This window comes from Letharia columbiana (assembly GCF_014066305.1).
Source record: "Letharia columbiana isolate WasteWater2 chromosome Unknown Sc0000019_s0, whole genome shotgun sequence".
NCBI classification, from domain to species: Eukaryota; Fungi; Ascomycota; class Lecanoromycetes; order Lecanorales; family Parmeliaceae; genus Letharia; species Letharia columbiana.
The window spans coordinates 460235-486258 of record NW_023501060.1 but is presented as its reverse complement, the minus strand read 5'-3'; the positions used below and the strand labels follow the sequence as shown (position 1 = coordinate 486258).

General features: G+C 49.9%; 8 protein-coding genes across 8 annotated transcripts; 3 read left to right on the top strand and 5 right to left on the bottom strand.

Annotated features, from left to right (window-relative positions):
• Positions 1 to 309: 309 nt before the first annotated feature.
• On the bottom strand, positions 310 to 3565 carry HO173_006547 (uncharacterized protein; the record flags this gene model as incomplete). Its single annotated transcript, XM_037308456.1, has 2 exons — positions 310 to 3446; positions 3499 to 3565. 2 exons carry the CDS (start codon positions 3563 to 3565, stop codon positions 310 to 312), a joined length of 3204 nt encoding a protein of 1067 aa, XP_037164722.1.
• An 882-nt stretch (positions 3566 to 4447) lies between these two features.
• HO173_006546 (uncharacterized protein) lies at positions 4448 to 4776 on the top strand (the record flags this gene model as incomplete). Its single annotated transcript, XM_037308455.1, has 2 exons — positions 4448 to 4552; positions 4612 to 4776. 2 exons carry the CDS (start codon positions 4448 to 4450, stop codon positions 4774 to 4776), a joined length of 270 nt encoding a protein of 89 aa, XP_037164721.1.
• Positions 4777 to 5068: 292 nt separating this feature from the next.
• HO173_006545 (uncharacterized protein) lies at positions 5069 to 8366 on the bottom strand (the record flags this gene model as incomplete). Its single annotated transcript, XM_037308454.1, has 2 exons — positions 5069 to 7879; positions 7938 to 8366. The coding sequence occupies 2 exons, from the start codon at positions 8364 to 8366 to the stop codon at positions 5069 to 5071; spliced, it is 3240 nt and encodes a 1079-aa protein (XP_037164720.1).
• Positions 8367 to 9970: 1604 nt separating this feature from the next.
• Positions 9971 to 12988, bottom strand: HO173_006544 (uncharacterized protein; the record flags this gene model as incomplete). The annotated part of the gene is made up of 6 exons (XM_037308453.1): positions 9971 to 10051; positions 10102 to 11781; positions 11837 to 12300; positions 12358 to 12553; positions 12608 to 12658; positions 12713 to 12988. 6 exons carry the CDS (start codon positions 12986 to 12988, stop codon positions 9971 to 9973), a joined length of 2748 nt encoding a protein of 915 aa, XP_037164719.1.
• A 684-nt stretch (positions 12989 to 13672) lies between these two features.
• Positions 13673 to 16989, top strand: HO173_006543 (uncharacterized protein; the record flags this gene model as incomplete). The annotated part of the gene is made up of 4 exons (XM_037308452.1): positions 13673 to 13824; positions 13884 to 14038; positions 14198 to 16424; positions 16473 to 16989. The coding sequence occupies 4 exons, from the start codon at positions 13673 to 13675 to the stop codon at positions 16987 to 16989; spliced, it is 3051 nt and encodes a 1016-aa protein (XP_037164718.1).
• Positions 16990 to 17438: 449 nt separating this feature from the next.
• Positions 17439 to 21651, top strand: HO173_006542 (uncharacterized protein; the record flags this gene model as incomplete). The annotated part of the gene is made up of 6 exons (XM_037308451.1): positions 17439 to 17519; positions 17583 to 17771; positions 17830 to 20109; positions 20156 to 20599; positions 20653 to 20899; positions 20945 to 21651. The coding sequence occupies 6 exons, from the start codon at positions 17439 to 17441 to the stop codon at positions 21649 to 21651; spliced, it is 3948 nt and encodes a 1315-aa protein (XP_037164717.1).
• A 1267-nt stretch (positions 21652 to 22918) lies between these two features.
• On the bottom strand, positions 22919 to 23231 carry HO173_006541 (uncharacterized protein; the record flags this gene model as incomplete). Its single annotated transcript, XM_037308450.1, has 2 exons — positions 22919 to 23146; positions 23199 to 23231. 2 exons carry the CDS (start codon positions 23229 to 23231, stop codon positions 22919 to 22921), a joined length of 261 nt encoding a protein of 86 aa, XP_037164716.1.
• Positions 23232 to 25259: 2028 nt separating this feature from the next.
• HO173_006540 (uncharacterized protein) lies at positions 25260 to 25671 on the bottom strand (the record flags this gene model as incomplete). Its single annotated transcript, XM_037308449.1, has 3 exons — positions 25260 to 25490; positions 25548 to 25586; positions 25639 to 25671. 3 exons carry the CDS (start codon positions 25669 to 25671, stop codon positions 25260 to 25262), a joined length of 303 nt encoding a protein of 100 aa, XP_037164715.1.
• Between the last annotated feature and the right edge of the window lie 353 nt (positions 25672 to 26024).

Sequence of the window (26024 nt, the reverse complement as noted above, 5' to 3'; positions counted from 1 at the left end):
GCCAGAAGGATGCGACAACTGAAAGATTGCAGGACAGGAGTCAGGAATAGTGGTGAAAATTGGATTTTTTGGGAATTTTGGCCTGCGTATTCTCCCTCTACGCACGACTTTTGCTCGATTCCCTTACGTCTCGTAATACGAATTATAAAAGAAAAGTCATTGCTATGAACGCTGAAGGCCCTACTATCCAAGAACCGTCGCCGGTGGGTATCATCAAAAATATAATTACCAAGACGCTCTCTCAACTCCGACGCTGCTTAGGACTAGTCATGCCTTTTCTTGCGCCTTCCTTTCCTTTTACGCCTCTGTTTATGGTGTCCTCGGCGAGTCTTCAACTATAGTCCTAAAAGTACTACCTTTCAAAGCTGTAGTAGACTTCCCAAAAGCACCTCTTCGAGAAGTCCGTGTTGTCGAGCCAGTCTGAGAGCGAGGGCGATGCTCGAATGGCGTACCTGCAGGAGTCGTCGAGACTCGGACCAACGCTTTCGCACGAGCAGCCCTTTTTGACGGTGTACTCAAGTATCCTGGCAATGGTGTGCTGTTTGATTGAGCCTCGAGGGCTGGAATCCAGTCACCAAGATCAAAGTCCGTCCAGTCTTCTGCTCGTCTTGTCGGGCCATCGCGGTCATCTGCTTCGGCTTGAGGCTTCGCCCTCTTGATTCTGAATGAGAAGGCCGTATCCTGCTGTGGACGATCGAGCTTTCCGGCTGTCTGATCGCGCCAATGTCTCAATAGGTTGCGAAAATGCCGCTTTTCATACCAGACCCTTAGATTCTCTGCATTCGCTTCTCGACCTTTGAGCTCAATGATTTTTAGACGCAGCTTGTTGAACCAGCCGAAAGCAATGTTTTTGACACGCATCTCATTATTAAGCGCAGCTGTCTCCTCCAGCCTCGCTTGGTCCTCGAGTCGTTCTATCCATGTGTAGAGTTGGCGGTCTTGCAGTCGCCTCTCGTAATATTGGTTTGCCTGATGGTCTTGGTCCCTTCTCAGATCAGACTGGTCTCTCCAACGATCGAACAGCTCGGTACCCATTCGCAGCAGGCGATTTCGGTCCATAAGGCCGGCTTGCTGCTGCTTATCCTGTTCCAGCGCAGAGACATTACGCCATTGCCGCAACAACCCTGCAGCAAGGTTCATCTTTGATCTTCGTCTGACTTGGACATAGGCGTTTCGACGCTTTTGCCGCTTAGAATTAGTGGTTGCAGATTGCCAACGCTTGTAGCATTTCCTTGTGAAAAAATAGAAGTTGGCGTGTTTAGCCATGCTGTTCAGATCCCGCACATGCTCTGAGGCTCGACTCCACAACTGTAAAGTATCTTGAGCTACTTTGGGCGCACGAAACTCAAAGGCGACGCGCTCATCCTGGCCATTAGAGCCCAGCTGCGAGTACCAATGGCGAACGAGCGACCGCAGGCAGCTTTTCCTTCGTGTCTCCTCGACAATCTGGCGGCCACTCTCGCGCTCTGCTTGACGCAGTGTGCAGTGTTGCTTCAGTTTGTAGAACATTAATCGTTTGAGCCTCTCCTCAGACAGCCGCTGCAAAAGTGTACATCGTTCTGCGATAACCCATTTGTACAGGGATTCGAGTAAATAGCGATCATCTATGCGTTGAGATAAGCTTTGCCAGCGCAAGCGATCGTTCCATTGTGTCCAAGCAGTCCTCATGATACGCAATCGATTGACGGACTCAGCTTGCTTTTCGAATCTGTACCTAGTAACAAAGATCGCAAAAGTCTCACCAGCCACTCTCCAATCAACCATGTTGGATACTTGTCGAGCAAACGGGGCATATTCCGCGGCTATTCTCCAAGCCTGCAGAGTATGGGCACCTTGCTTTTGCTCATTGAAGGCGTCTGCTTCTCGCCGGGCGGAAATGATAATCCGTGCTTTCTCAAGCCATGGTAGGAAAATATACTTCCTTGACGAGTTGATTGACTTCAATACGACCTGCTGATTCAGTCGAACATCGCTTCTGAAGGTGGCTATCCATTGGAACAGATATTTCCGCTTGAGCCTCCCAGCCCTCCATTCCGGGGCTCGTCTCTCACAGAAGACCCAGAACCAGTGCCAATAGGCACTCCTCGAAAGATCTTCCTGGCGCTTTAGATCGGCTTTGATGTCGTCCGTCAAGGTTTGAACATATCGCTGCTTCCAGATCCTAAAGAACTTTCGTAATCCTTGGCGGCGCATCTTCAGTTGATTGATGACAGTGATCTCACGCCATGCCCGAAAGTATTTCGTACTAAGAACGTGCTGTCGAGCATCAGATGTTCGCAAGACTTCCTCCTGTGTGCACTGCGCCCAATGACTGAATGCTTTTGCTATCAGGAATAGATCCCGAGCTTTGGTGGCTCTCCGTTCCAGGCGGTTAAAGAAGCGCTCGGTTTCAGCAGCTTGTTTTTTCGCATGCAATCTAAGACGCCAATGCTCAAAAGCCTGGCGCAGAAGGATCTCCATGTCATGAGCGGCTGCAAGTCGTTCCATATGTTCGTGTCCGTCTCTCGCCTGAGACGCTGCGAAGCACCACTTATTAATAGCATCACGGGCAATGGACCGAATTCGGTAATAGTGAAAATCGTGCGCGTCTCGAAGCAGTTGAGTCTTCGAAGGGTTATAGAAACGCTCATTTTCACTCAGTAGATATGGAGGCTGAAGGTTGTGAGGAGTTGCCGACGCTTGGGTGGTGTTGTTTTCACGGTCGGTGGCGCTTATAGAAAGGTCTTCTACTGGGGAGGCCGCATATGCTTGGTCATTCTTTCCTGAAGCGATGGATTTCGGTTGAATGTTTCTTTGACGGTCGCCCTGGCTAGACCCAGCTGCGTGCTGGGAGTGCGGAGAACCCTTGGCAAATTCCTCGGCTGTCAGCCTACCCCTCGTGTTCTGGACGGCTGGCGGTCTCGAGGACAGAGCATTGGCGCCTGTCTTTTCTGTCCTCCTTGTAGTTGCTCGCGTCGACGGTCGAGTGTCCAGTACTGCCGATTGACTGGTTTCAAGGCGAGACATAGAAGCGCGCGATGCATCTCGTCGTCGAATCGCTCTGGTGCTCTCGTCCTCCGCATCGTACATAGAGTTAAAAGAGGCTCGTCTTGACCTTCGCATAGATCCACCAGTGTCTCCCCTTCGTCCATTGGCTCCATTCTCATCTTCATATTCCGCGCCGAGGTCCTTTGTGATCTCTTGTACCCCTTCCCCATCCGCGATAAACTCGATCTGGAATCCAAGCTCCGCAAGCAGACCCTCGAAGCTCTCGTACAGAGACTGCCCTTCTTCTCTCTTCCCTCCCAATCTATACAAGTAGGGCAAGTATGTCTGATCATGATCCGGATGAAGTCCATTCTGAGGGAGGATTGACTCGTACGCGGCGTACATGGCACGGAAAGGGCGGATCCCAACATCAGGATGTTGCTCGGCGGACTTGACGATTTGGTACAAAATGGCGACATCTGTTGCGCGCCGTCAGTCGCAGCTACACTATAGAAACATGTAAAGACATACTTTGATCAGTGAGTGGGGAAGAGTCCTCGGCGCTATTGTGTTCAGACAGTGGGGACTCTGGAGGCATCGACAGTACCGGCGCCTACCACGCGGGGATTCTGAAGGCATGAAGGTGATTGAAGGGTCTGTGGTATAACAATAAGCGATGCGATGCTTCATAGCAATTCGTGAGCTCGTAAATCATAGCAAATGGACGTTTGCGACACGCATGTTGATGTTGCTCAATTCCTTTCATAACGCGGCGGCTATTTCGCGTTTGATATACCGACACAGCTGTAGGGCTACTAGTGCCCTCCGTATTGCCCAGATCGAGCTCAACACCACTTTTCTCCTTCTCTATTTATCTGCAACTGACCTGGTGCGCTCTGATTCACCTGGACTTGATTTAGAACCGCAATCGAAAATGCCCGGAAGAACAAGGCCAATCGAGAAATTTGCTGAGGCCGTAGCCAAATGCTCTGCCGAGGTAAACAATTCTCGTATTCAAAGTCTACTGTCTCTATCGCTGAAGTGTCCCAGAGTTCCGTGTTTGGACGTTGTATAGCGCAAGATTTTAATGGGATTTACAAGGACAAATGCCTCACCGAATTTTTGAAGCTCAAGGATTGCTACACTGTATGCGATATCGTCAATTCGCAGGCAAGCCAACGCTAATGTCTCTCCAAGGCTGCTGCAAAACGAAAATGAGCAGCATAGTATTCCATGATTTGAACGGATGGTCCTTTGATACGTCTGTGCGTGGATGTTAAGTGTCCGATCTACGTATACAAGAGAAAGACCTCTCCCACTCGGGTACTGTCATAATGACGTATGCGCACAACTTTGCTTGAAAATCAATGAACACGTTCCATCGAAACCATTCAGACACCGAAAATCCAACTAGAGCTCGATCAACTCCCTGCCAATATTATCCTCATACCACAATCTTCAGTACCAAAGTTCAGACACAATGCCTCGTGGTGGAGAATACGACGATGGTCCAACGGTGGCAAGCGACAACGCAATAGAGTCCGGCGAGAACAAGATCGCCGGTGCCCCCGAAGGCGACTCAGACGTAAGTTTAGCCCGTCCTCTTCTGTCACTCCTTGCGCTAATCCCCTGTTGCTTTTCCAGGAACCAGTCTCCTCCGGCGTTGACCGCTCCGGCAAAGCTGCACCACTTCCAGAAGGCATTAGCGAGATGAAGGATGCTCCAGGGAGTGGGGGAGGAAGCCAGGGGGTGACACCAGGAGGAGGAGAGAAAACAACGGGCGGCGGGAGTGGGAAAGGAGGCAATTAGGTTGTTGGATGAGCAGACATAAAGGACAGTGAATCTGCCGCGAACTTCCCAGCAAGCCGAAACCGACGTATGGGCGGACATTCAGGAGAGGCTGGCAGCGGGTTGACGAGCTATGGTTGCATAGACTACGGACCATGAGACTTGATTTACAATCAACATTAAAAGAACGAGTTGAGGAGCTGTTGCATGCGAATTTGTTATTCCTGTCCTGAACCAGGGTTAAGACCCAAGGACGGCAACATGCGCTGCTTTATCGTGAACATCATCCCCTCGTCTACTTTGTTTCCCTGTTTTAGAGCTTCACCAACCTCAACAAAAAGCACGCCTTCTGTACCTCCTGCTCCTCTTCCGCTACCACCACGTCGACATCTCCGCCAGGCACCTTCCCTTCAAACTGCGTTACCACATGCTTATCAAGCGGTCTCCTCAAAGCCTTCTCGAACGTTTTCCCGTGCCCCTCGAATACCTGCTCAATACCGATATCCTCTGGATCACTCAGCACCTTATATTCCATCTTCACGTCATCTGTAGGCACCAGCTTCGCTTTCTTGCGTAGTTGTTGTACCCGGTTGACAACCTCGCGGGCTATGCCTTCGTGAACTAAGGAGGGAGAAAGAGTTGTGTCTAACAGGATGAGAACGTCGTTATCGGTGTTGGTTTCGTAGAAGTTGGTCGCTTCGTCGTCGCCGAGGCCGCGTTTGACAATCAAGTCTTCCTCGTCTAATTCGATGCCGGCAACTGTAATGGTTTTGTTCTCAACGAACCCACGCACTTCGTCACTCGTGAGACCGGGAAGGGCTTTCTTAACCTTTTGAGCCTCCTTCTTGAGCTTCTTGCCGAGGGAGGGCCAGTCAGCTGTGACGCTGTACTGGACGTTGTATTTGTCTTCGTTGGAGGAGAGGATGAGCTCGTGGATATTGAGTTCTTCGCAGATATAAGACTCCAGGGAACGTACGTCGGAGAGATATGTCTCGTCTGGATGGATAACGACGAGGGTCTTGAGTGGTTGCTTGAGGCCAATGGTCCTTCGTTCCCTCGAGACTCTTCCGAGCTCAATGACTCTTTGCATACGGCCGACCCGACGTTCGACGTCTTCATCAAAGAGGTTTTCTCTGACCTCGGGGAAATCGAGGAAATGCACGCTTCGAGGATCCTTCGCTCGTTCAGATTCGGGAATATGGGGTAATAATCGCTGGTAGATGTTATCTGTGAGAAAGGGGGTGAAAGGTGCCAGAGCTCGAACTAGAATGTACAAAACCCCGAAGAGGGTATTCAACGCTCGCTGGGTATCTTCAATGCCAAACTCGCCTTTTAGGCGCCGACGGTTGAATCGAATGTACCAATTAGTGGTATTGTCAATCAGCCCCAGCAGATTCGGCACGACTGTGTACAACCGGTATGCGGCCATCTCTTCGTTGGTGAATTTGAGCAAGCTCTGGCAGCTTGCCAGTATCCATTTATCCATCACGTTCGTGTTGCCTGACTCCGATTTGAGATCGAACACGAAGTCAATATTTTCGACTTTCTTGAGAAGCAAAGCCTGTTCTGAAAAGAATCTATAGCAGTTCCACAGCGGAAGCAGGACCTTTGCAACGACTTCTTTGACACCTTTTTCATCAAAGCGGAGAGTCTCAGCGCGGACGACAGGTGAATTGATGAGATACAGTCGGAGAGCATCCGAGCCGTACTGATCTATAATCAAAGAAGGATCAGGATAATTCTTTAGCCGCTTGGACATCTTCTTTCCGTCGTTGGCAAGAACGATGCCATTCACGATGCAATTCTTGAATGGTGAGCAGCCAAACAGATGATTTCCCAAAACAGTCAAAGTGTAGAACCATCCACGTGTTTGATCCAGGCCTTCTGCAATGAAGTCACCAGGGAAGGAAGCCTTGAAAGCCTCTGTGTTCTCAAAGGGATAATGAGATGACGCGTAGGGCATGCTGCCGGATTCGAACCAGCAATCAAAGACTTCGTCAATGCGCCGTAGATCGCCTTTGCCTTGCTTGCTAGGAATGGTGATGTGGTCTACCTTGTCCCGATGGATGTCTGTCAGCTCGCCCTCAAAGCCACTTAGCTTTTTAAGCTCCTCTATGCTGCTGACGCAGACAATCTCTTTGAAATCGGTGCTCGCCCATACCGGCATAGGAGTACCCCAATATCGATTCCGTGACACGTTCCAATCTCGAGCATTAGCAATCCAACTGCCAAATCGGTTTTCTTTCACGAAACTGGGCACCCAATGCGACTTTTCAATGTTTTTTAGCATGGTGGGGATGAGGTCGGGAACCTTTACGAACCACGCGGGAACGGCCTTGTAGATCAGGGGTGTATCTGACCGCCAACAGAATGGGTAGCTGTGAGTAAATTGGGTATCAACGATCAAACGACCGGTTCCTTTTAGATGTTTGATGATAGCTTTGTCGGCGGCTTTGACATGTTGACCTTGGAAGTCGGGCACTTCTGCGGTGAACAAACCCTTTTCATCGACTGGATTTGGAGGCAGGCGTTTATCGTTGATGACTCCGGCCTCGAGAGCTACTTTGTAGTCCTCGTCTCCGAACGCGGGAGACTGATGAACAATTCCAACACCGCTGTCCGCCGTCACATAGGTAGCATTGAGCACTTTGAAACCATAGTCTTTGAACTCTTCGTAGAAATAGTCGAACAACGGTTCGTACTTCCAGCCCAGCATGTCCTTTCCCTTTATACGTTCGACGATGCGATATTTTGCCTTCTTTGGGTCCTTGTATAATGTCTTCATGAGCGCTTCAAGTAGGATGTAATGTTTTTTGGATGCTTCATCAAAGATCTTGACGTACTCGAAGTCCGGGTGGGCCGCAAGTCCCGTGTGAGAGGGTAATGTCCACGGTGTCGTTGTCCAAGCCAGGAGGCACGTATCGGGGTCACTCAGTAAAGGGAATGTAACCACAACGGCAGGATCTTGAGTGTCTTTGTAATTCTGTTGAGCTTCGAAGTTGCTGAGTGGTGTATTGAGAGCTGTTGAATAGGGCATAACACGGTACCCTTTGTAGACAAGATCCTTTTTGTATAATTCTGAGAAAACCCACCAGACCGACTCCATGAACGAAAGGTCCATGGTCTGACATCACTGCCGTCAGTAAGCAATATCACTTACGTGAGGGTCTAGGCTCGCTGACCTTGTAGTCATTGTCGAAGTCGATCCACCGGCCCAAACGTTCAATAGTCTGCTTCCACTCTGTTGCAAATTTCATGACGATAGCCCGGCATTCTGCATTGTATGCTTCTATTCCGATCTTCTCCACCGCATCTTTGCCTGAGAGCCCCAGCTTCTTGTCTATTTCATATTCAATGGGCAGCCCATGCGTATCCCAGCCGAATCGCCTCTCCACGTAACGCCCTTTCATTGACCAGTATCTTGGAATAATGTCTTTGATAGTTGACGAGAGCAAGTGCCCGTAATGTGGCAGGCCAGTCGCGAACGGAGGCCCATCATAGAAGGTATAAGGCTGTTTGCCCTTGGAGAGCTCGACCTGTGTTTCGAACGCCTTGATCTGCTTCCACCGCTTCAGCACCGCCTCCTCTTCCTTCGGAAAATCGATAGACATGATGCTGGAGGCCAACTTTTGCTCATGGAGTCGTAGGTTTGGACCTCATTGGCGGCTTTTGGTCGCAGATTATTACAATAATGTCACCAGTGACTCAAAGTTTGGAAATTTCCATAGGGCTGACCACTTTTCGAAAGCCACCTAGAATCTACTTACCAAGCACTTACGGCGACCTTACAATTACGTCTAATAGATACAACGAAGAGGCATAGAATGATTAAGTTGTCACGATTGCTTCTTTCGTGGATTCTATTACTGCCGAAGCCGGTGGTTATGGGTCATTTCTTGGAGAAGCGTTTTATGAACAGATTCTAGTGTTTGTCTCTCTCTTTCTCGATTTTTATGCTGGGCAGGAACGACCCTAGGTACTCAGGTACGTAGCCCACTCGACCCTGCGGCCATGTGCCAAGTTTGGACGGTCTCCGCTGCCCCGTCAAGGCAACGAACCGATTCTCTATACGTTTTTAGCCTGGTCACAATTGATCTCATCCCTGAACATTCATACAATCGCCATAGATTCGAACCGAAATCGCCATTTTTACCGTTCGTTAAACTGCGTTACCCGAGAGGGAAAAAACGAAGAAACAACCTTACCTGGAGGCTCGGCAGAACGGATTATGTTATAGCGTCGATACAACTGACACGGCGTTCAAACGCTATACGCTCGAGTGCTAATTCGAGTATCGTAGAAACCTACTGTAGTAGATACGTAAGCCTCTATTAAATAGTAGTTGAGTGGAAAACCCCGAAGTTGGCAGCTTATCGGCCTTATTCGTACGCGTCGAGACTTTGACGTGTGGAACCCTTCTCATCCGTAGCCTTCAGTACTCCTCTCCCAATATCAGAAACTGATCAGAGTCGAAACGGTTCGAGTAAACGACCACTGCATGGCTGGCGTCGGAGATGAGATCACTCGGCTTCCCTGCTATAATAGGAGATTCGTAGCCAGCGCCACGTACAGATGGATCTCGTCGCTGGCGGAACAGATTCTGGTAAGAGCTGCAAATGGGCGATATCTCTGGTTAGATGCCCGTATAAAATGCAGGTTTGCCTTCCGACCAGGCTCATCCATCACACACTACCCAACGTTCGTGCTCTTTCTTGCTCGATAAATGAAGTCTATCCACTGGAACGCTGGTTAGATACCGAAGAAAGCAGACAAAGCAGGCTTATCCTCTAAACATAGACTGACCATCTCGTTCGTAAACTCAAATCGTCCCCAGAAAACACAGATTCTTCTACGCCTCAAGCACTGCCTACGGTCGAAAAAGGTTGTTAGACACCTAGACATCCACCTATCAGTCGACAAGATTGGCCGAGAACCGACTAATGCACCACAAAATAGCACGGTCCGCCGGAATCTATCTCACAACTGAGGTGGGCGAAAGACGAACAGTCACAATCATCTGGTTCAGGGAACGTAGATCCTTGAGCCCCACAAGCATGACACCATACCACGAAGACCTGCCGATTATTCTGTAGTCAAAAGTTCCTTCTTTCGATTAAGTCCGTCTTGCTCTGCTGTACATAGCAATTTATTCATACATCCAATGACCCGGCTGCTGTGTCGGCCGGTGCAAATGACAGCCTCAATGCCCATGGCCTTATGCGTCGGCGTCCCCACCTTCAGGAACCTCTTCCTCCTCGCTCTCAGAGACGTCCTCTCCAAGTATCCGGAGATGTTTCTGTTGGTGTTAGCAAGCTGGCCAAACGACTGGAAACGATTTTTTCGTACCTTGTCTCTTGACCTCTTCTCCTCAAGATCCGCAAGCACCATGAGCATGTCATCAAGTTCTGTTTGCGCTGACTTTCTGGCCTCTTCTTTGCTGTCAATCTCGCTCTGCAGACGACTGGCTCTCGTTTCAGCATCGTTGGCCTTGTCTTCTGCGCGTTGCAGGCGGAGCTCCAATGCAGATATCTTCGTGGAGTAGTCTTCATGTGCGATATGAAGATCTTGCGCATGCTCTTTGCTAGACTTTTCCAGCTCGTCTCTTAGCCTCCGAACCGTGGCTTTCAGGTCCTCTATCTCGGCGTCAGTCCTTGTTCGGACCCTTGTAGCGTCTGCATCAGCTGCTTCTCTCTTTCTCTGCATTTCGCTCTTCAGCGACTGCATGGACGCTTCGTGTGTCCTCTGTGTCGCTACCTGAGCCTGCTGATGCTTTTGTACGGTTGTTTGCATATCTTCTTCGTGATTACGCTGAAGTGCTTCGTTAATGTTCTTGATCCTGCTCAGTTCCACAGTAGCAGAGTCTTTGGCTTTCCGGTGGTCGGCCTGCTCTTGTCCGAGTTTTCGCTCAAGCGTCAACTTCCCTGACTCGAGCTTCTGTATTGTTTGCTCTGCAGCATCGACTTGCGATTTCAGTGAATCGACCAACTCGCGGGAGACACCTTTCTGGATTCCGTTCGCAACCACAGCCACTTCAATACCTGGAGGTCGATCGACTGCTCTCGTGACACGGCTGAAATTGTCCTTCAGAAAGTCCACAAACGTCCGGTCGAAGTAGACTTCAGGCAGCCCACCGGGCAGGCTGGAGGCAAAACCTTGGTGCAGCACTTCGAAATCACGGACCATGGTATGTTCCCGTAGCTTAGTAATTCTATCAACGTATTGTTCACGCCCTAAGCCGGTGGTGAGGATTTGATGAAGAGTAGCTCGCGGTATCGGAGAGTCTTTGGTTGAAAATTCATAGATGATGCCCAGCAGGAAAGCGCACAGTCCTGATACAAGAATTCGAGACGGACTGTTCCGTGTAATTAGCTGTACTATGCTTTGTACACTGCTGCCTTCGCCGAGGAAGTCATTGACTGCGTCATGATCCTCGTATAGCCACCCGCACAAAATCATGAGATATCCAATAGACACCCTTGGGTCTTCGTGCTTCTGTTCACCTGAAATGAGATTCGATGACAACTTCTGTATACAGGTGATGACTTCCTCCCCGTTTTCGGCATCGCCCTCGGCAACACTCATGGCAATATTCTTCGCATCAAAGTCCTCATACAGAAGATGAAATAGCAAGACTGCAGAGATCCAAGATCTGTATGGATCCACTCCATGAGAGGACTCGGGGTCATCTAAAAGAATTGTGATTATGTTGTCTGTTTCGACCTGATCGGATGTATGGCCCTCGATGGCTCTACGCAGAAAATGCAAGCGTATTGCTGCATGGCCACACAAGTACGCTTTGAGACACTCGCAAGCGGATAGCCGGACGTCGAATGCATAAGTGGAAGATGGCGCAAGGGCCAGATCAAGGAGACCGGATATAACGTTTACTGTTGACCGCGGAGCCTGACCGTTAGCATGACCATTGAGTTGCAGAACCTCCTGCCTCGGCGAGAGAACATCACGCTGTGCGAAACCTTCCTGTAAGCTGGTGTTTGACCTTATGAGATCGGCACCTGTGACCAAGGCCTTTTGCACGGATCAATTAGCGATGCGAGCGTTGGTGGGTGCGAATTCGACTAACCTCTGCTCTGATCGGGATGTCGAATGATTCACGAAAAGCTATGTCCAGCACTTGAGTCAATACCCCACTTTGCCAGAACGACATTTGATTTGCTTGCGTTCCTAGGCTACCTCTGACAAGGAAGAGTCGTAGGACAGCGAGAAGGCCCCAAACATTTTTGTCCCGCTGAGGCCTGGCCCATTCTGGTACCCCATCTGGGAGATCTTGTTCGCGAATAGCCTCACTCAGGAGACTCGCGAGCTTCTTCACGGATCCTGTTTCGCGAAAGTAGGATTGGTTCGAGACGTTCATGCGAAGGAGGTTTGCCAGTAGAGACAAACAGTCCTGCACCGAAATGCCTCCGTGTGTCAGTGCACCTTCCGAATCAATGATGCCAAATATGCGATCGAAGGCATTCTCAAATGCTACGAGCTTTTGTAAATCTGGCGAGGACGGTGTGAGTGCAGTGAGCAGGAGTAAACCCTCTATTGTTCGCTATTAGCCCTATTCCTAGATAGTTCTTTCCATACGGGTCACCATACCACTCCGCACAGCTTCTCTTTTATCTTCGAGTACAGCAACCAATCTAGACACACCAAGAGGAGCTGTGTAGACACATTCCTGTGTTCGCTCGGGGCGTGCAGACGATATGGCGGATATTAATTGTAACGAGTACAGCCGTGAAAAGAAGTCGTATGCGTCCAGAAGGTCCAAGAGAGCTGTAATATTTTCTTGCCGCTACTCGGTCAACTCAGCAGGCGATCAAGCTCATGGTCATTATACGTCACTCACTTGGGTGAATTCATCTGCAAGCCAGAGAGCTATGTCATCTGAAGCTTCCGGCTTCTGGTTATTAGTACCTTAGTAAAGACAGTGTTTTCTGGGGTGATTACCCACACTTGACTCATCAGGGTTGAAAAGCATCAGCAATGTTTCTAGTATTACCTTCGTAGTGTCCACATCCTCAACATCGTTGTTAAGGCAGCTAATGAGGCTCCTAAGAGCCCCAGATGCCACAGAGGCTGGATAGACTTTTGCAAAACTTCTCAACCCTAATATCGCTGCTCTTCGATCCTCTAAAAGTGTGGCACTTTGTAGACGCCCACTTAAGGTAGAGATTGTGGTCGTTGCATTCTGCTTCGCCGGTGCCTGCGATTCGAGTATGCGGAACATTGTACTATGGTGGCTGCATTCTCTTCAGTGAGCGTGACCTGGACAGCCTCCACATTATCGACTACTGACTCGCCATCGCCTTCCCAAAGCTTTTAGCTCGGCGCGCTGCACATCTGGAAAACAGCCATTGGGGTATGGTACTTGTCGGGCTCTCCGGCCTGTAATTTTGACATTGCAGATCGTTAGCCTCGGAAAAAGGTTTTTCCATTACCCGCAAGTCCATCCTGCAGACAAGCCTTCTTAAGCCTGAGGTCAAACGATCATCTCGCCATTTCACCCTTCGAAAGCTTCAGGCGCACCACAGCAAAGGCTTCTTACCATCTGACAAAGTGACGAGCGCCAGGCGCTCTTTCATCTCGGTAGATTGAAGGTTGCTCACTGTGTGATAGGATTCAGCAGGGTTTAACTTCGCACCTCTAGCTTCTTGAAGCACTGGCCTGCCATCTCTCCTATGCACCATAGGTTTCCCATAGTAAACCTGCAATTTTCGACCTACGATCATTATTGAGGTCCAGCATATACTGTCCTTGATTACCCGCTTGGAGGCTCTCCTCGTTGATGACAAAGAGCACGAAGGATAGCCCTACAGCTACCATTTTTTGGATATCAACGTGCGCGTGTTTATATCATAACCTTTCCTCACGGCACCGAGAACCTTAGGAGTTTCCCAACACACAAGCAAATATGGGTGTTCCAGCGCTTTTTCGCTGGCTGTCGCAGAAGTACCCTAAGATCATCTCGCAGGTCATCGAAGAGAAACCAGGAGAAGTAGATGGACAGGAGATACCGGTCAGCACGGCGGGTCCAAATCCCAACGGAGAGGAATTCGACAATTTGTGCGTTACATTCTGGCATCTTTGGGAGTGTATAGTTGATGGTTCTAATTGGTGAGAAGGTATCTTGACATGAATGGCATTGTCCATCCCTGTTCACACCCAGAAGATCGCCCACCGCCATCTACAGAAGAAGAGATGATGCTAGCAATATTTAAATATACGGATCGAGTGGTGAACATGGTTAGGCCAAGGAAACTGCTATTGATTGCTGTTGGTACGTTCAATGCTGTCATGCCCTGGGATCTTAGATTTGCCTATCCCCTTAGACTGGCTACCTTATCCGCTGAGATCTTGAAGTCATCAGGGGGGGGGGTGCATTCCTTTCACGATTCAACTGGAATCGACTACGAAACAAGCTAAAATACTCCTGCAGACGGTGTTGCTCCTCGTGCAAAGATGAATCAGCAACGCTCCCGACGCTTCAGATCGGCCCAGGAAGCAGCACAGAAGGACGAAGACAAGGAGGAATTCCTCAAAATGCTCAAGTCGCAGAACAACGGAGTGGTGCATGAAGATGCCACAGCCATGGCACAAAAGAAGACTTGGGATAGCAATGCCATTACTCCAGGGACGCCGTTCATGGATATCCTTGCCGCGAGTCTTCGATACTGGTGTGCGTACAAAGTCAACACTGATCCAGCATGGGAAAAGGTCAAGGTTATCATATCAGACGCAACGGTGCCGGGTGAAGGAGAACATAAGATCATGGAGTTCATCCGCTCACAGCGATCTTCGCCTGAGCATGATCCTAATACTCGCCATGTAATGTATGGACTTGATGCCGATTTAATCATGCTTGGTCTCGCAACTCATGAGCCTCATTTTCGCGTTCTTCGCGAGGATGTCTTCTTCCAAGAGTCAAAAGCGCGTACTTGCCACATCTGTGGTCAAAAGGGCCACATAGCGGAGGCATGCAAAGGTGAAGCTAAGCAAAAGGAGGGAGATTTTGGTGAGAAAGACAAAGCCCTCACTGACAAGCCCTTCATCTGGCTCCATGTCTCTGTTCTTCGTGAGTACCTCGAAGCCGAATTGCATGTGCCGCAAGCGACTTTTCGCTTCGACCTAGAGAGAGCTTTGGATGACTGGGTTTTTATGTGCTTTTTTGTTGGGAACGATTTTCTTCCACATCTACCCAGTCTTGATATCAGGGAGAATGGTATTGACACTCTCATTGCTATTTGGCGAGACAACATCCCGTTGATGGGAGGTTATGTCACAAAAGATGGGCATGTTGATTTAGAACGCGCTCAATTCATCTTGGATGGGCTGGCTAAGCAGGAAGATGCCATCTTTCGGCGTCGACGACAGACAGAAGAGCGACGAGATGCTAATGCCAAGCGACGAAAATTAGAAGAGCAGAATCGAAGCAGGAGCCAAAATAATACTGTGCAACGTGGCCGTCGAGGATCTCCAGACTACAGCAGCCCGTCGAGTGGTACCATAGGCCGAGCGAAGGATCCATCAATCGCTCCTGCAGACATGCCATTGTTCGTTCCGGGGAAAGGTATCCTCACCAAGGAAGAAAGAGCTGTCACTCATGATATGGTCGTGAATCGTGGCACGGTGCACAAAGCTAATGCGGCCAACAAAAGTGCTGCAGCTGCATTGAAAAGTCAACTACTAGGAGGTCAGATTGATCCATCTTCGGCAAACCAGACCGAGCCATCAGCCGGGGATGGCGCAGACGGTAGCGGGCAGAATAATACCCCCCAAAGTGCAGACGTAACCACCACGCCGGTATCGGCTTCGAGGAAGAGAAAAGCAGAACTCATGGAGGATGGAGACGCAGGGACCCCAAGCCGCGATAGCCCTGATGTCTCAAACAAACCACAGGCAGACTCGGATGAGCCGCCACCCGACAATGTTCGTTTGTGGGAGGAAGGCTACGCTGACCGGTACTACGAACAGAAGTTTAACGTCGATCCTAAGGACATCGCCTTTCGCAACAACGTTGCAAGAGCCTACGTGGAAGGTCTTGCATGGGTTCTTCTCTATTACTTCCAGGGATGTCCATCGTGGACCTGGTACTACCCGTATCACTACGCTCCCTTCGCAGCTGACTTTGTCGAGCTTGATAAGATGAATATAAAATTCGAGAAAGGCACACCTTTCAAGCCGTTTGAGCAGCTCATGGGCGTCTTGCCCGCAGCCTCGAACCACGCGATACCAGAAGTGTTCAGATCATTAATGAGTGATGAGGATAGCGAGATTCTAGATTTCTATCCAACGGACTTTCCGATTGATCTGAATGGAAAGAAGTTTGCCTGGCAAGGCGTTGCATTGCTGCCTTTCATCGACGCAAAGAGGTTGCTCGAAGCTATGGCGACGAGGTATCCGCTGCTATCTGCCGATGACGTTGCAAGGAATGCGTTGGGGAAGGATGTTCTGATCATGTCCAACCGACATCCTTTGTATGAAGAGATAGCGACAAACTTCTATTCGAAGCGTCAGGGCTCACCGAAGTACAAGATCAATCCCCGCATAAGCGAAGGACTGGCCGGCAAAGTTGAGAAGAACGAGGACTATATACCTCAAAGTTCTCTAATTTTCCCACTCGAGGAAGGAGTGATGCCCAACCTGGACGAAGATAATAGCATCAGGTACGTCTACCCTCCCAGTCAAGAGGCTCAAGTTAACACCTGACCTAGTGTCCACTATGAAATGCCTCATTCAGTGCATATCCATAAATCAATGATACTTCGAGGTGTCAAATCTGCACCGCCCACTCTTGATCGCGCCGACATCGAGGCTACCAAAGGACGCGCGAACTCCTCTGGCCGCTCTCATGGGGGTGCACCTTTGGGAGGTGGTCGAGGTAGCGGCCGTGGTCGAGGCGGTCAGATCAACTACTCCAATGATAGGCCTAACCCATTCGCCCAGCATCTAAATCCCGGCTTTGCACCTCCGCCAAATGGTTACGGACGAGGTGCTCCACCTCCAGGCCAATTCAATGGCTATCCTCCTCCGCCTCCGCGAGCTTACTTCAACGGACCGCCTCCACCTCCTCAAAATGGGTACTATGGCGGACCGCCTCCAGTAGCTCAAGGTCGATACAATGGACCACCGCCGCCACCACAACCTGGTTACTATAATGGACCTCCGCCCACACCGCAGAATGGATATGGTAAAGGAGGTCAACATTTGAATAATCATTATGGTAGATAGCGATCATTCAGGATGTGTCATGGCCCGCGCGATAGCATTCAAGGGCTGCTTGGAATTGTAAACAGTGTATCATAATTAGCGATTGCTCTCGCTTATGTTCGGAGCTTCACTCGAGCAGTGTAAATTTGTGCAATGCTCCAGTCGCAAGGAATGAAGTATATTAGACACTACAAACTCTACACCCTCGGTACGCCAAGAAGAGCCCTAGAAATGTCAAATGGTAATGTTGCTGCAGAATCACGTAGCCATTGGTAGCACCTGTTATTGCTTTTTGACACCAACAACGTTCCTTATCATCGCACTCTTGGGAAGTTAATGCTCATTACCGAGAGGTTCGTTCTTCTTCGTCTTCATCTCTGATAGAGCAATCCGCATCCTCCGGCGATCTGGTCTATCATGAAGAGACCAAAGATCCGATAGTCCTCAAGCGTGTAGTTTCACTCGCTTCCATGCGAACAGTACTACCTGGCAAGCCCCAGGCCAAGCTTCAAGCTGTTTGTACCGCGCTATGGGAAGGCCAACGCCTTGTGGTACGAGATCATAGTTCATTTTCACGAACAGAATCACAATGCTAACGAACCTACCTCTTCAAGGCCTATATCTCGGGCAATGCCTTAGTGATCCTCGGCGGCCCTCAGAGTCTTATCCAGACGATATACGATGACCAGCTCCTGGCCCTGGAGGCTGTGGTGATCGATGAAACTACGGGGAAGATAGCTATATGTAGCTCAGCAAAGGTCCATATCTACAAGCCATACGGGAAGAAAGAGGGTGCTTTGAAGGTATGACCAGAGATACATCATCCACCGCCTTCATTTGAGATTCTGACAGAATGTATAGTGGTCATTCCAGTCCTCGTTACAGGTTCCGAGCCAATGTAATAGTACATTGACACTATCATGGGGGTCGGAGGAAGAGCTATTGATTGGGTCCTCTTCTCTGGAACTTTACCAAACCGTGGATGAGGATGCTTTGATTTGGAGTCGCAGTCTCCCCAGGCCTGTCAAGATCGCAAGCTTCTCCTACGACGCCAGTCTCATTGCCTCAACCGGTTATCACGATCGGCTGATCAAAATATGGCGAAGGCAGTCTTTCGGCTCAGATGACACACGCTTTGACTTCACCTACCTCGCTCACCCTACAGCAGTGACGCATATCCACTGGCGCAGGCCTCACGACCGCCAACAAACCCTTGACCATGTACTTTTCTCAATATGTGCCGATAGTAAGGTCAGAGTATGGGCAGCTACAGATCCACATGGGCTGCAGGCTTTGCAAATTTGGGCGGAGATAGATATGCAAGAGGCCATACAGCCCCGACAGATCGAGACTCCTCACCAGTCTCGCGAACGCTATGCATTCATGATTGATAGCGAAGACTTTAGGTTCGCAACTGAACGAGCGGTACAAGCAGCCTCTAGCGACCGTCAACGGGAACACCATGCTTTGGAACACTTGCTAGAAGTTGCTAAGACAAGCCCTGAATTATGCATTGTTGTGGATCGACGCGGTAATATGTCTGCATGGGGATTAGAGAACGTGGGCTGTAAAGCTCGGAAAAACACCGACAAATTCAACATTGCCCATGTCGAGAACGTCAAGCTTTCGTTCTTACAAGACGTGAACCCCGAGCAAGACAACATTCAGTTTCTTACCTTTTGTAGCCAGGAGGCCGACTCACCATTCACTCTTCTTGTGCATCACTTTGATGGAAGGATCATGTGGTATGGAAGCAATCTCGAGAAACTCTTTGATCCTTCTCCGCGTCAGCAACGACTAAAGCCAAAGGCATTATGGACAGGTCATGATGGGTCGGTCAAGAAGATTGTACGCAGTGGAAGCGGCAAAGCTCTCATATCTCGCACCAACGATAATGAAGGGTTAATTTGGAAGCAAGGAAATGATAGATCAGGCATGGCTCTAACTCGAACAAGCTCTCTCAGCTGCCCAGAGCATATACATCGATCATGCTTGCTACGGGAGGGAGATTTCGTCATCAATCTGCACCATCACAGTATATCACTTTGGGACGCAAGATCTCCTGTCGCTCAGCTTGCGGTCTCTTGCGCTCTTCAAGCCGAAGGAAAGCCATTGTGTCTCATACCGCTACCAAAGTCGGACACTAAGTCTCTTTGTCACTACGTGGCCACCATCACTTCCATGATGGAAGCCATTGTTTGGAAGGTCAACTTACCACCCAGATCTCAACGGCACCTTGACGAAGACTTGATTCCTTCCATGGAATCATTCTGCGCCTCCGAGTTAGGAATGCAGGATGACCTTGCATTTGTCTTGCCAGTAGATCCAGCTGGCTCTCTTTCTGCTGCATCCGACTTTCTGGACACTTTCGCCAAAGACTTAGCCATATCATATACCGACAGTGGTGTACTGTGTGCTTGGACCGCTACGCTTGATCTTGATAAGGGATCTGTCAACTGGCTCATCACGTCGACTACTGAAACTGGCATCAACAAGCCGTCACTGGCGAGCGGAAGCTCGATTAGGAAGATCGCGGTTGTCGATAGCGCAAAGACCGGACTGACGATATGGGATTCTTGGAGTGGTCAGCTGGAATTCGATGCTAAATATGGGTCATCTGATTCAATACAGGACCTTGACTGGTCGTCAACGCCTGACGAGCAATCAATTCTTGCTGTTGGCTTTCCGTACAAGGTCAAGATCCTGGCTCAGATGCGTTATGACTACCTGAACGCAGGCCCTGCTTGGGTATCCATACGAGAAATTCACATCAAAGATCTCACCTCGCATCCCATTGGAGACAGCACCTGGCTAGGGAGCGGTAATCTCATCATTGGAGCTGGGAATCAGCTATACATTTATGACAAAGCTGTGAACACATCAAATGACAAGATCATGGATCTTTCAATACCAGTACACCAGCACCAATCACTGAGCATTTTCGACTTGGTCACTTACCTTAACGGGCCACTCCCAGTCTTTCATCCTCAATTTCTTGCCCAATGCATTCTTGCGGGCAAGTTAGACCAGGTGCAGCGGATTATCATAGGGCTTTACAAGGCTTTAAAATTCTTTGTTACAGGTGACGACCTAGACAGTTTTGTGACTATGAGACCCAGCGATTTCTATACCGAACAAGAGGTAACAGAATACAGTTGCTACACCTGTGACTAGCTAACGAACACAGGGCTTTTCCTACGCAGCGAAAAAGGAGATGCGATCGTCGTACGCGGATTTTGTTAACGACGATGAGCCAGAGACTGTCACTGAAGAGCTAGCTGCTTCGCTGAACGAGAATCTTGCCAAGCTAGCTATTCCACAGCTCTCGAGCCACGAACAATTATACCTAGCTGACATCATTGAGTGCGTTGCCACAGCCGAGAAACAACGACGCTCGATGGATGAGAATGCCATGCGCTACCTTCTTTTCTTCCGGCAACATATAGTTAGGAAGAGCCAAGCCCCTGCCACTCAAGTGAGCATTACTTGGAGAGAGATCATCTGGGCATATCACAGCGGCAGCCAAGACATACTGGTCGATTTAGTCTCCAGACAATTTCATGGCAGGTTGCTCTGGGAGCAAGCGAGGGAGAGTGGAATGTTCATGTGGATGACTGATCTGACCGCACTTGTAAGTCCTAGTTACGAAGGAAGACACCTGTCTCCGCTAAGCAAAGATTGTAGCGAGCCCAATTCGAAGTCATAGCCCGCAACGAATACACAAAGACAGACGAAAAGAACCCGATTGATTGCAGCCTATACTATTTAGCGCTCAAGAAGAAAAGCGTTCTTGTCGGACTGTGGAGGATGGCGGCCTGGAACCGCGAGCAGTCCGGGACCCAGAAGCTACTACGCAATGACTTCTCGGAAGCTCGGTGGAAGACTGCGGCGTTGAAGAATGCTTATGCACTTCTAGGCAAACGCCGGTTTGGTATGTTGGATCTGAACCATCTTTGGACATCGGCTGACCCGCTAGCAGAATATGCTGCGGCCTTCTTCCTCCTCGCAGGCAATCTCCAGGACGCCATCAACGTGTGCGCTAATCAACTCCATGACCTACAGCTTGCCATTGCGGTTGCCCGTGTCTACGATGGTGACGACAGCTTGGTACTTCGTTCGTTACTAGAAGAGAGGGTGCTACCACAAGCCGCCTTCGAAGGTAATCGATGGCTAGCGACATGGGCCTTCTGGATGCTCGGCCGGCGCGACATGGCTGTCCGTGTCCTAATCTCGCCTGTTTACACTCTAATCAACTCCCCCGAAGCCCCCAATTTGCAGTCCAAGTCCTACCTTTCAAGCGATCCAGCATTGGTGGTTCTTTACAAGCAGCTCCGAGGAAAGACTTTGCAAGCACTCAAAGGTGCATCAAAGGTTTCACCACGTGCGGAATGGGATTTCGTCATTCAGAACGCGCGGCTTTACGATCGTATGGGCTGCGATCTGCTCGCACTGGACTTGGTGCGCAATTGGGAATTTCTCCGGCAACCAAAAGAAACGACTACGAATGGGACTCATCTTCCTGACCCGCGCAACATGCTCCGACGGAGAAGCAGCATTGTGGTTGATGACACGCCGAGCCCGAGGTCACCTACAGAGCAGAAGATGAAGCCGATGGGGAAGCCAGCGCCTACGGTCTTTGAGGAGCCGAGTACTAATAGTCTGCTGGATAGCTTTGGGTTTTGAAACTTCCTAATATTGCTTTCGGCGTTTGGAGGATCAGGAGCTGGACAAGCCCACCGCATAGCGCCGGCGTTTTGAGTTGTACTTGTACCCTTTATGACCGCCTCCGTTGTGGCTTTGGTGATCATGCCGCAAGCACAACCTGAACATAAGTGCGGTGAGAGAGCGTACACAGGCGGTGAGCTAGGGTTTGACAATATCTAGGGGTTTTAACCTTGATATTCGTCCTTTCAATATACTGTAAAGCCGAGCCGTGGTTGGGCAATTGGCTATTCGTCTTGCAATCTGTCTGTCAATCTTGTGAACATACATATCTTAGCGGATGATCGGACTCACCAAATCTAACAATCGCAGTCTGGTATGGCCAAAGGCCATTCTTTTGTTTGAAGTCCCAAGCTTCTCTCGAAACCTGCTCTTTTGGCACGATGAAGACCCTCTTTTGGCTGCAAACATGGTTGGCCCTCAGAGCTCTTCGCATTTCCACGAGATTAAGTCCCAACGCACTTGGTATACAGGAGATGGAGCCCCTTGCTACGAGAGTCTCTGGCTTTGCTGAGCAAGGTACACAAGAATGCATGCTGCAGACGGATTATTTTCTGTTCGTTGTGCCTCTCTACCTCCCCCGAACTACTAGCACAATGTTCCGTCCGCTCAGCAGACGAACGATCCTGTCAAGCTAGCTTTCACCTCTTCCGTCACTCATCACTCCTCTTTTCCCTTCCGCACTGTCTTCATTCATGACGCACCGACCATACAGCCACTCCATATTCGATCCCAGCGCTTGCACCCCGAAGATACCGGCGGCTATGGAATACCATCTCAAAATTGTCCGTGGGAAGTTGCACTCATCAAGGAAGTCTGGGAAAGCGATGATTATGTCGTAGTACTAGGATAAGCATTCAAGGGTATTCATGGAGCACAAGAGGGAGTGGATGGGACGAAAGACAGTGCTTTTGGAGCAGGCTGGTGCCGAAAACACTATTTATGAATGTGGAGTTTCTTGTTGAGCTAGGGCCTCGACTTCACGGTTTGGCTTTCATGGTACAATGGGATTAGGGTACGAGGCACTTTGGTTGAGAAGACATGCTTGTGGAATGCAAGGGCGTCTTGTTGGACTGTTCTGGTGTAGTTAAGAAATAAGGAAGAACGGGGTTGAATTGAAGTGTCCTGTGGTTGTTTGATTCGCTCAACACTTTCAAGACTTGCTGCTTGCATACCCATGCAACCCTTTCACCGAGCGACTCGAAGCATCTTCAGAGCAGCTGTACACTCACACCAAGCCGCCTCCCTCTTTCCCTCCCCCGGTGCCCCCAATAGCGTCACCATTCCGCTCTCCTGCGTCCTCCTTGTCCCGAGCGAAATAGATATGCGACCACACCGGGTATCTCAGCTCCAGGTACACCATTCCCGCCGCGAAAAGAACGGAGCAGACACCGAAAATCCACAAGAGTAACGGAGTGTGAATTGCCTTACGGAAATTGTCGTAGAGTTCTTCGGACTGAATTTGCGGGTTAGCAGTGTTGAACGGAGGGGGAACCGACGGTACGTACGAGGAGGACGGTAGAGTTCGCCGAAGTAGACATCGTAGTTGGAGGATGGTGCGTGTCCGGGATGCTGGAAGATGTAGACGGGTAGCCTTGCTGTTCTGGCTTGCTGAAGTGGGCTGGGGAGGATGTTGTTGTGCGTTTTTCGGGGCAAAATTGGTGAGTTATTGTTGGCAGGGTAGCGGATGAGGCTGGGGATTCACTGACAGTGAGCGATAAGTGTTGTTACTCCGATTTTTACCTACCGAGATGGTAGCAGCCCAGTGAATACCGACAGCCAAGCTTACATATGGGAATCTGTATCGGTATCTGTGTAGCTATCTATGTGATTATTTGCCCTAACAAAATAATCTTTGATCTACAGCCCCAGAAGAACCGTTGACCCAGGTCTTACACCTCGAATTAGCACTCTCTGGTCTTTTCAGGCCCTGTGTTCTCCAACCCACCCCATTCCTCACCATACCACCTCAGTACCAGGAACAAAGGCACCTTGAAAGGCCAATGACTGCGTAGACAGTGAAATACCAACCAACGGTAACGCCATCAACTCCAGCGGCGCTCAATGCGCACCTATGAAGACCGCTACTCGGTTTCTCGCAGTAACGAATTGCATCACAAAGGGGCGGTAATCGAGGTATTTGCCTGCAGAGTCGAGCCATATCCCGCCATGGCGACTGCGGTAAAGGAACACTGATCTCAATCTCGCACGGCTGTCAGCAGCCTTGGAGACTGGCAGCCTGGATTTGCGGGCTGTAATGCGATAACCGTAGTCGAGGAGTTATGCAGCCGGTGCTTTTGTCCTTCTCTACCACGCCATCGTCGCCAAAACGTTCCGAGACCCTCACTTGGATGGCGCATTGAAAGGTTGGAGATTGGGACATTGAAGATAGACGGACTGAACAGGAGTGGCACGCCTTGGCTAAACCGGTGTCAAGAGATCGTTGTTGTCATCGTTCGGATGGGTTTTCTGTCGTAACTGATAGAGGCCCCCCGGGCTCTTGAGAGCACGTTCCAAGCACTGCCGGGACGTTGCCGCCTCTGAGACGACAAGCTTGATGCAGGTGAGGAGCGAATTGCAAGCAGCTGCGGCAGCATGTAACCAGCGACGCGCTCAGTCCGGGCGAGGCTGGGATTATCCGTTCTTCAGCCCGGGGAGTGAGAGACTGCCCAACCACGGGCCCGGGGACCAAGGAAGATGGCGAAGACAAAGATGCAGGAGTGCGGGTTGTTGGGGTCGATCCAGAGAGCGATGACGGTGCGCATTGAGAACAAGGGGATCCGGCCAGCGGAAAGATGTTTGGAAGATGGGTAAGGGTAAAGAGCGGAATGAAGGGTATGGAGAGATACATGGGAAAGGGGATGCTGGGATGTATATACACGTGCTGCTGGGACGCCGTGTCTACAATGCTCTGGACCCACCATGTGGGATTTGAGACCTGACAAAGAGGCTACATGACTGTAGTTGACAAATCTCGCATGCAGGTGCAGAACTGATAGACATACCTTGAATGATTACCTTCTATCTCACGTCGTCTTGCTTTGTATATCCCTGAGACATCTGACCCACAGCTGTCTTGATGCACAACAAGTCTCGGAATTTGGTTCAGTTTCCAGAAAAGGTCTTTTGATGGCGCATCTTTTGCCACTTCGCGGCATGAGGGAGGCTCACTCGTGATGCTGGACCGGGTCTGTGGTCTCTCCAATGTCGTGAAATATTGGCGTCACTCTCAAACAGTTCCGGAAGCCCAAAGCGTTATCAGCTGTGTGCGTGAGCATGACCTGACTCTGCACCATACCGGAAGAGCGCATTCGAAGGTGGAAGAAGCGGACTGCGGCATCTTTTGTTGCACGGTAAAGAGCCTCAAAGATTGTTTCTTCAAGGTGCAGAGTAGGCAGATACGGTGGGGAAAAAGGGCCGCCATTCTTTTCATCAAAAGCCTGCAACTAGTGCGTGGCTTTCACTTTACTCTAACATTATGCTCAATCGCTCGTTACCTCTTCCCTGATCCACACTCAATGCCAAGGTCTTGAACGAGGTGACATTTATGCATCCTCCAAGGTACCCAATTAAGGGACGTGGTCGACCATATTGACCAACACCACCACCGTCACAGCAACCACCATTCCCAGCATCGACGGCACCATGACACTTGACGCCGTAGAGCAGTAGTTCTTGCCAGTTGAAGCCTGGGTAAAACTGCATATATGCGCCAAAGCGCGGTTGTTCTCTTGGCTTTGGGCGAGGAGCGTAGGAAGGAAACTGACAACGTTTTGCACGAGACCGGTGAGGCTTTCAAGCTGGGAGTGTGGGTCAGCTGTGACAATGGGAGACAGAAGAGCAAGGGCGATACTGACGAGCCCGGTGACGTCGGTGGAGTTGTTGACATCGTCAAGCTGGATCATATGTTTAGCAGTGGCAGGTCTTTAGGGGAAGGATACCACTTACGGCCTCAACTATGTCATTGGCTGGGAGGGACATGACCGCTGAGAGGGCAGTGAAGTCTTTTGGAGCCTCACAAGTCTGATCGTTAGGCCTTGTTTAGTACTGGTGATAGTCGGAAGTTTTGCTGGGACGCTGGAGAGGAAGAATGTTCAGAATGCCGTAAAACAATTTGGTTTGGGTATTACACGAGGACGATGATAAGTGCTGAGGAATAACCTGCCCTGCGTGAACGTCGGAGCATCAATTATCGCTTCCCGGTTTCAAAATGGTCCGAGTCCATTGTCCATTTCCTTTCCGTGCTCAGCGATTTTCGCCGGCAGCTTTTAGACCTACGACCGTTAATTGTGTAACGTTGTAATTCGGACACCCAGTCCCATTGAACATGACAT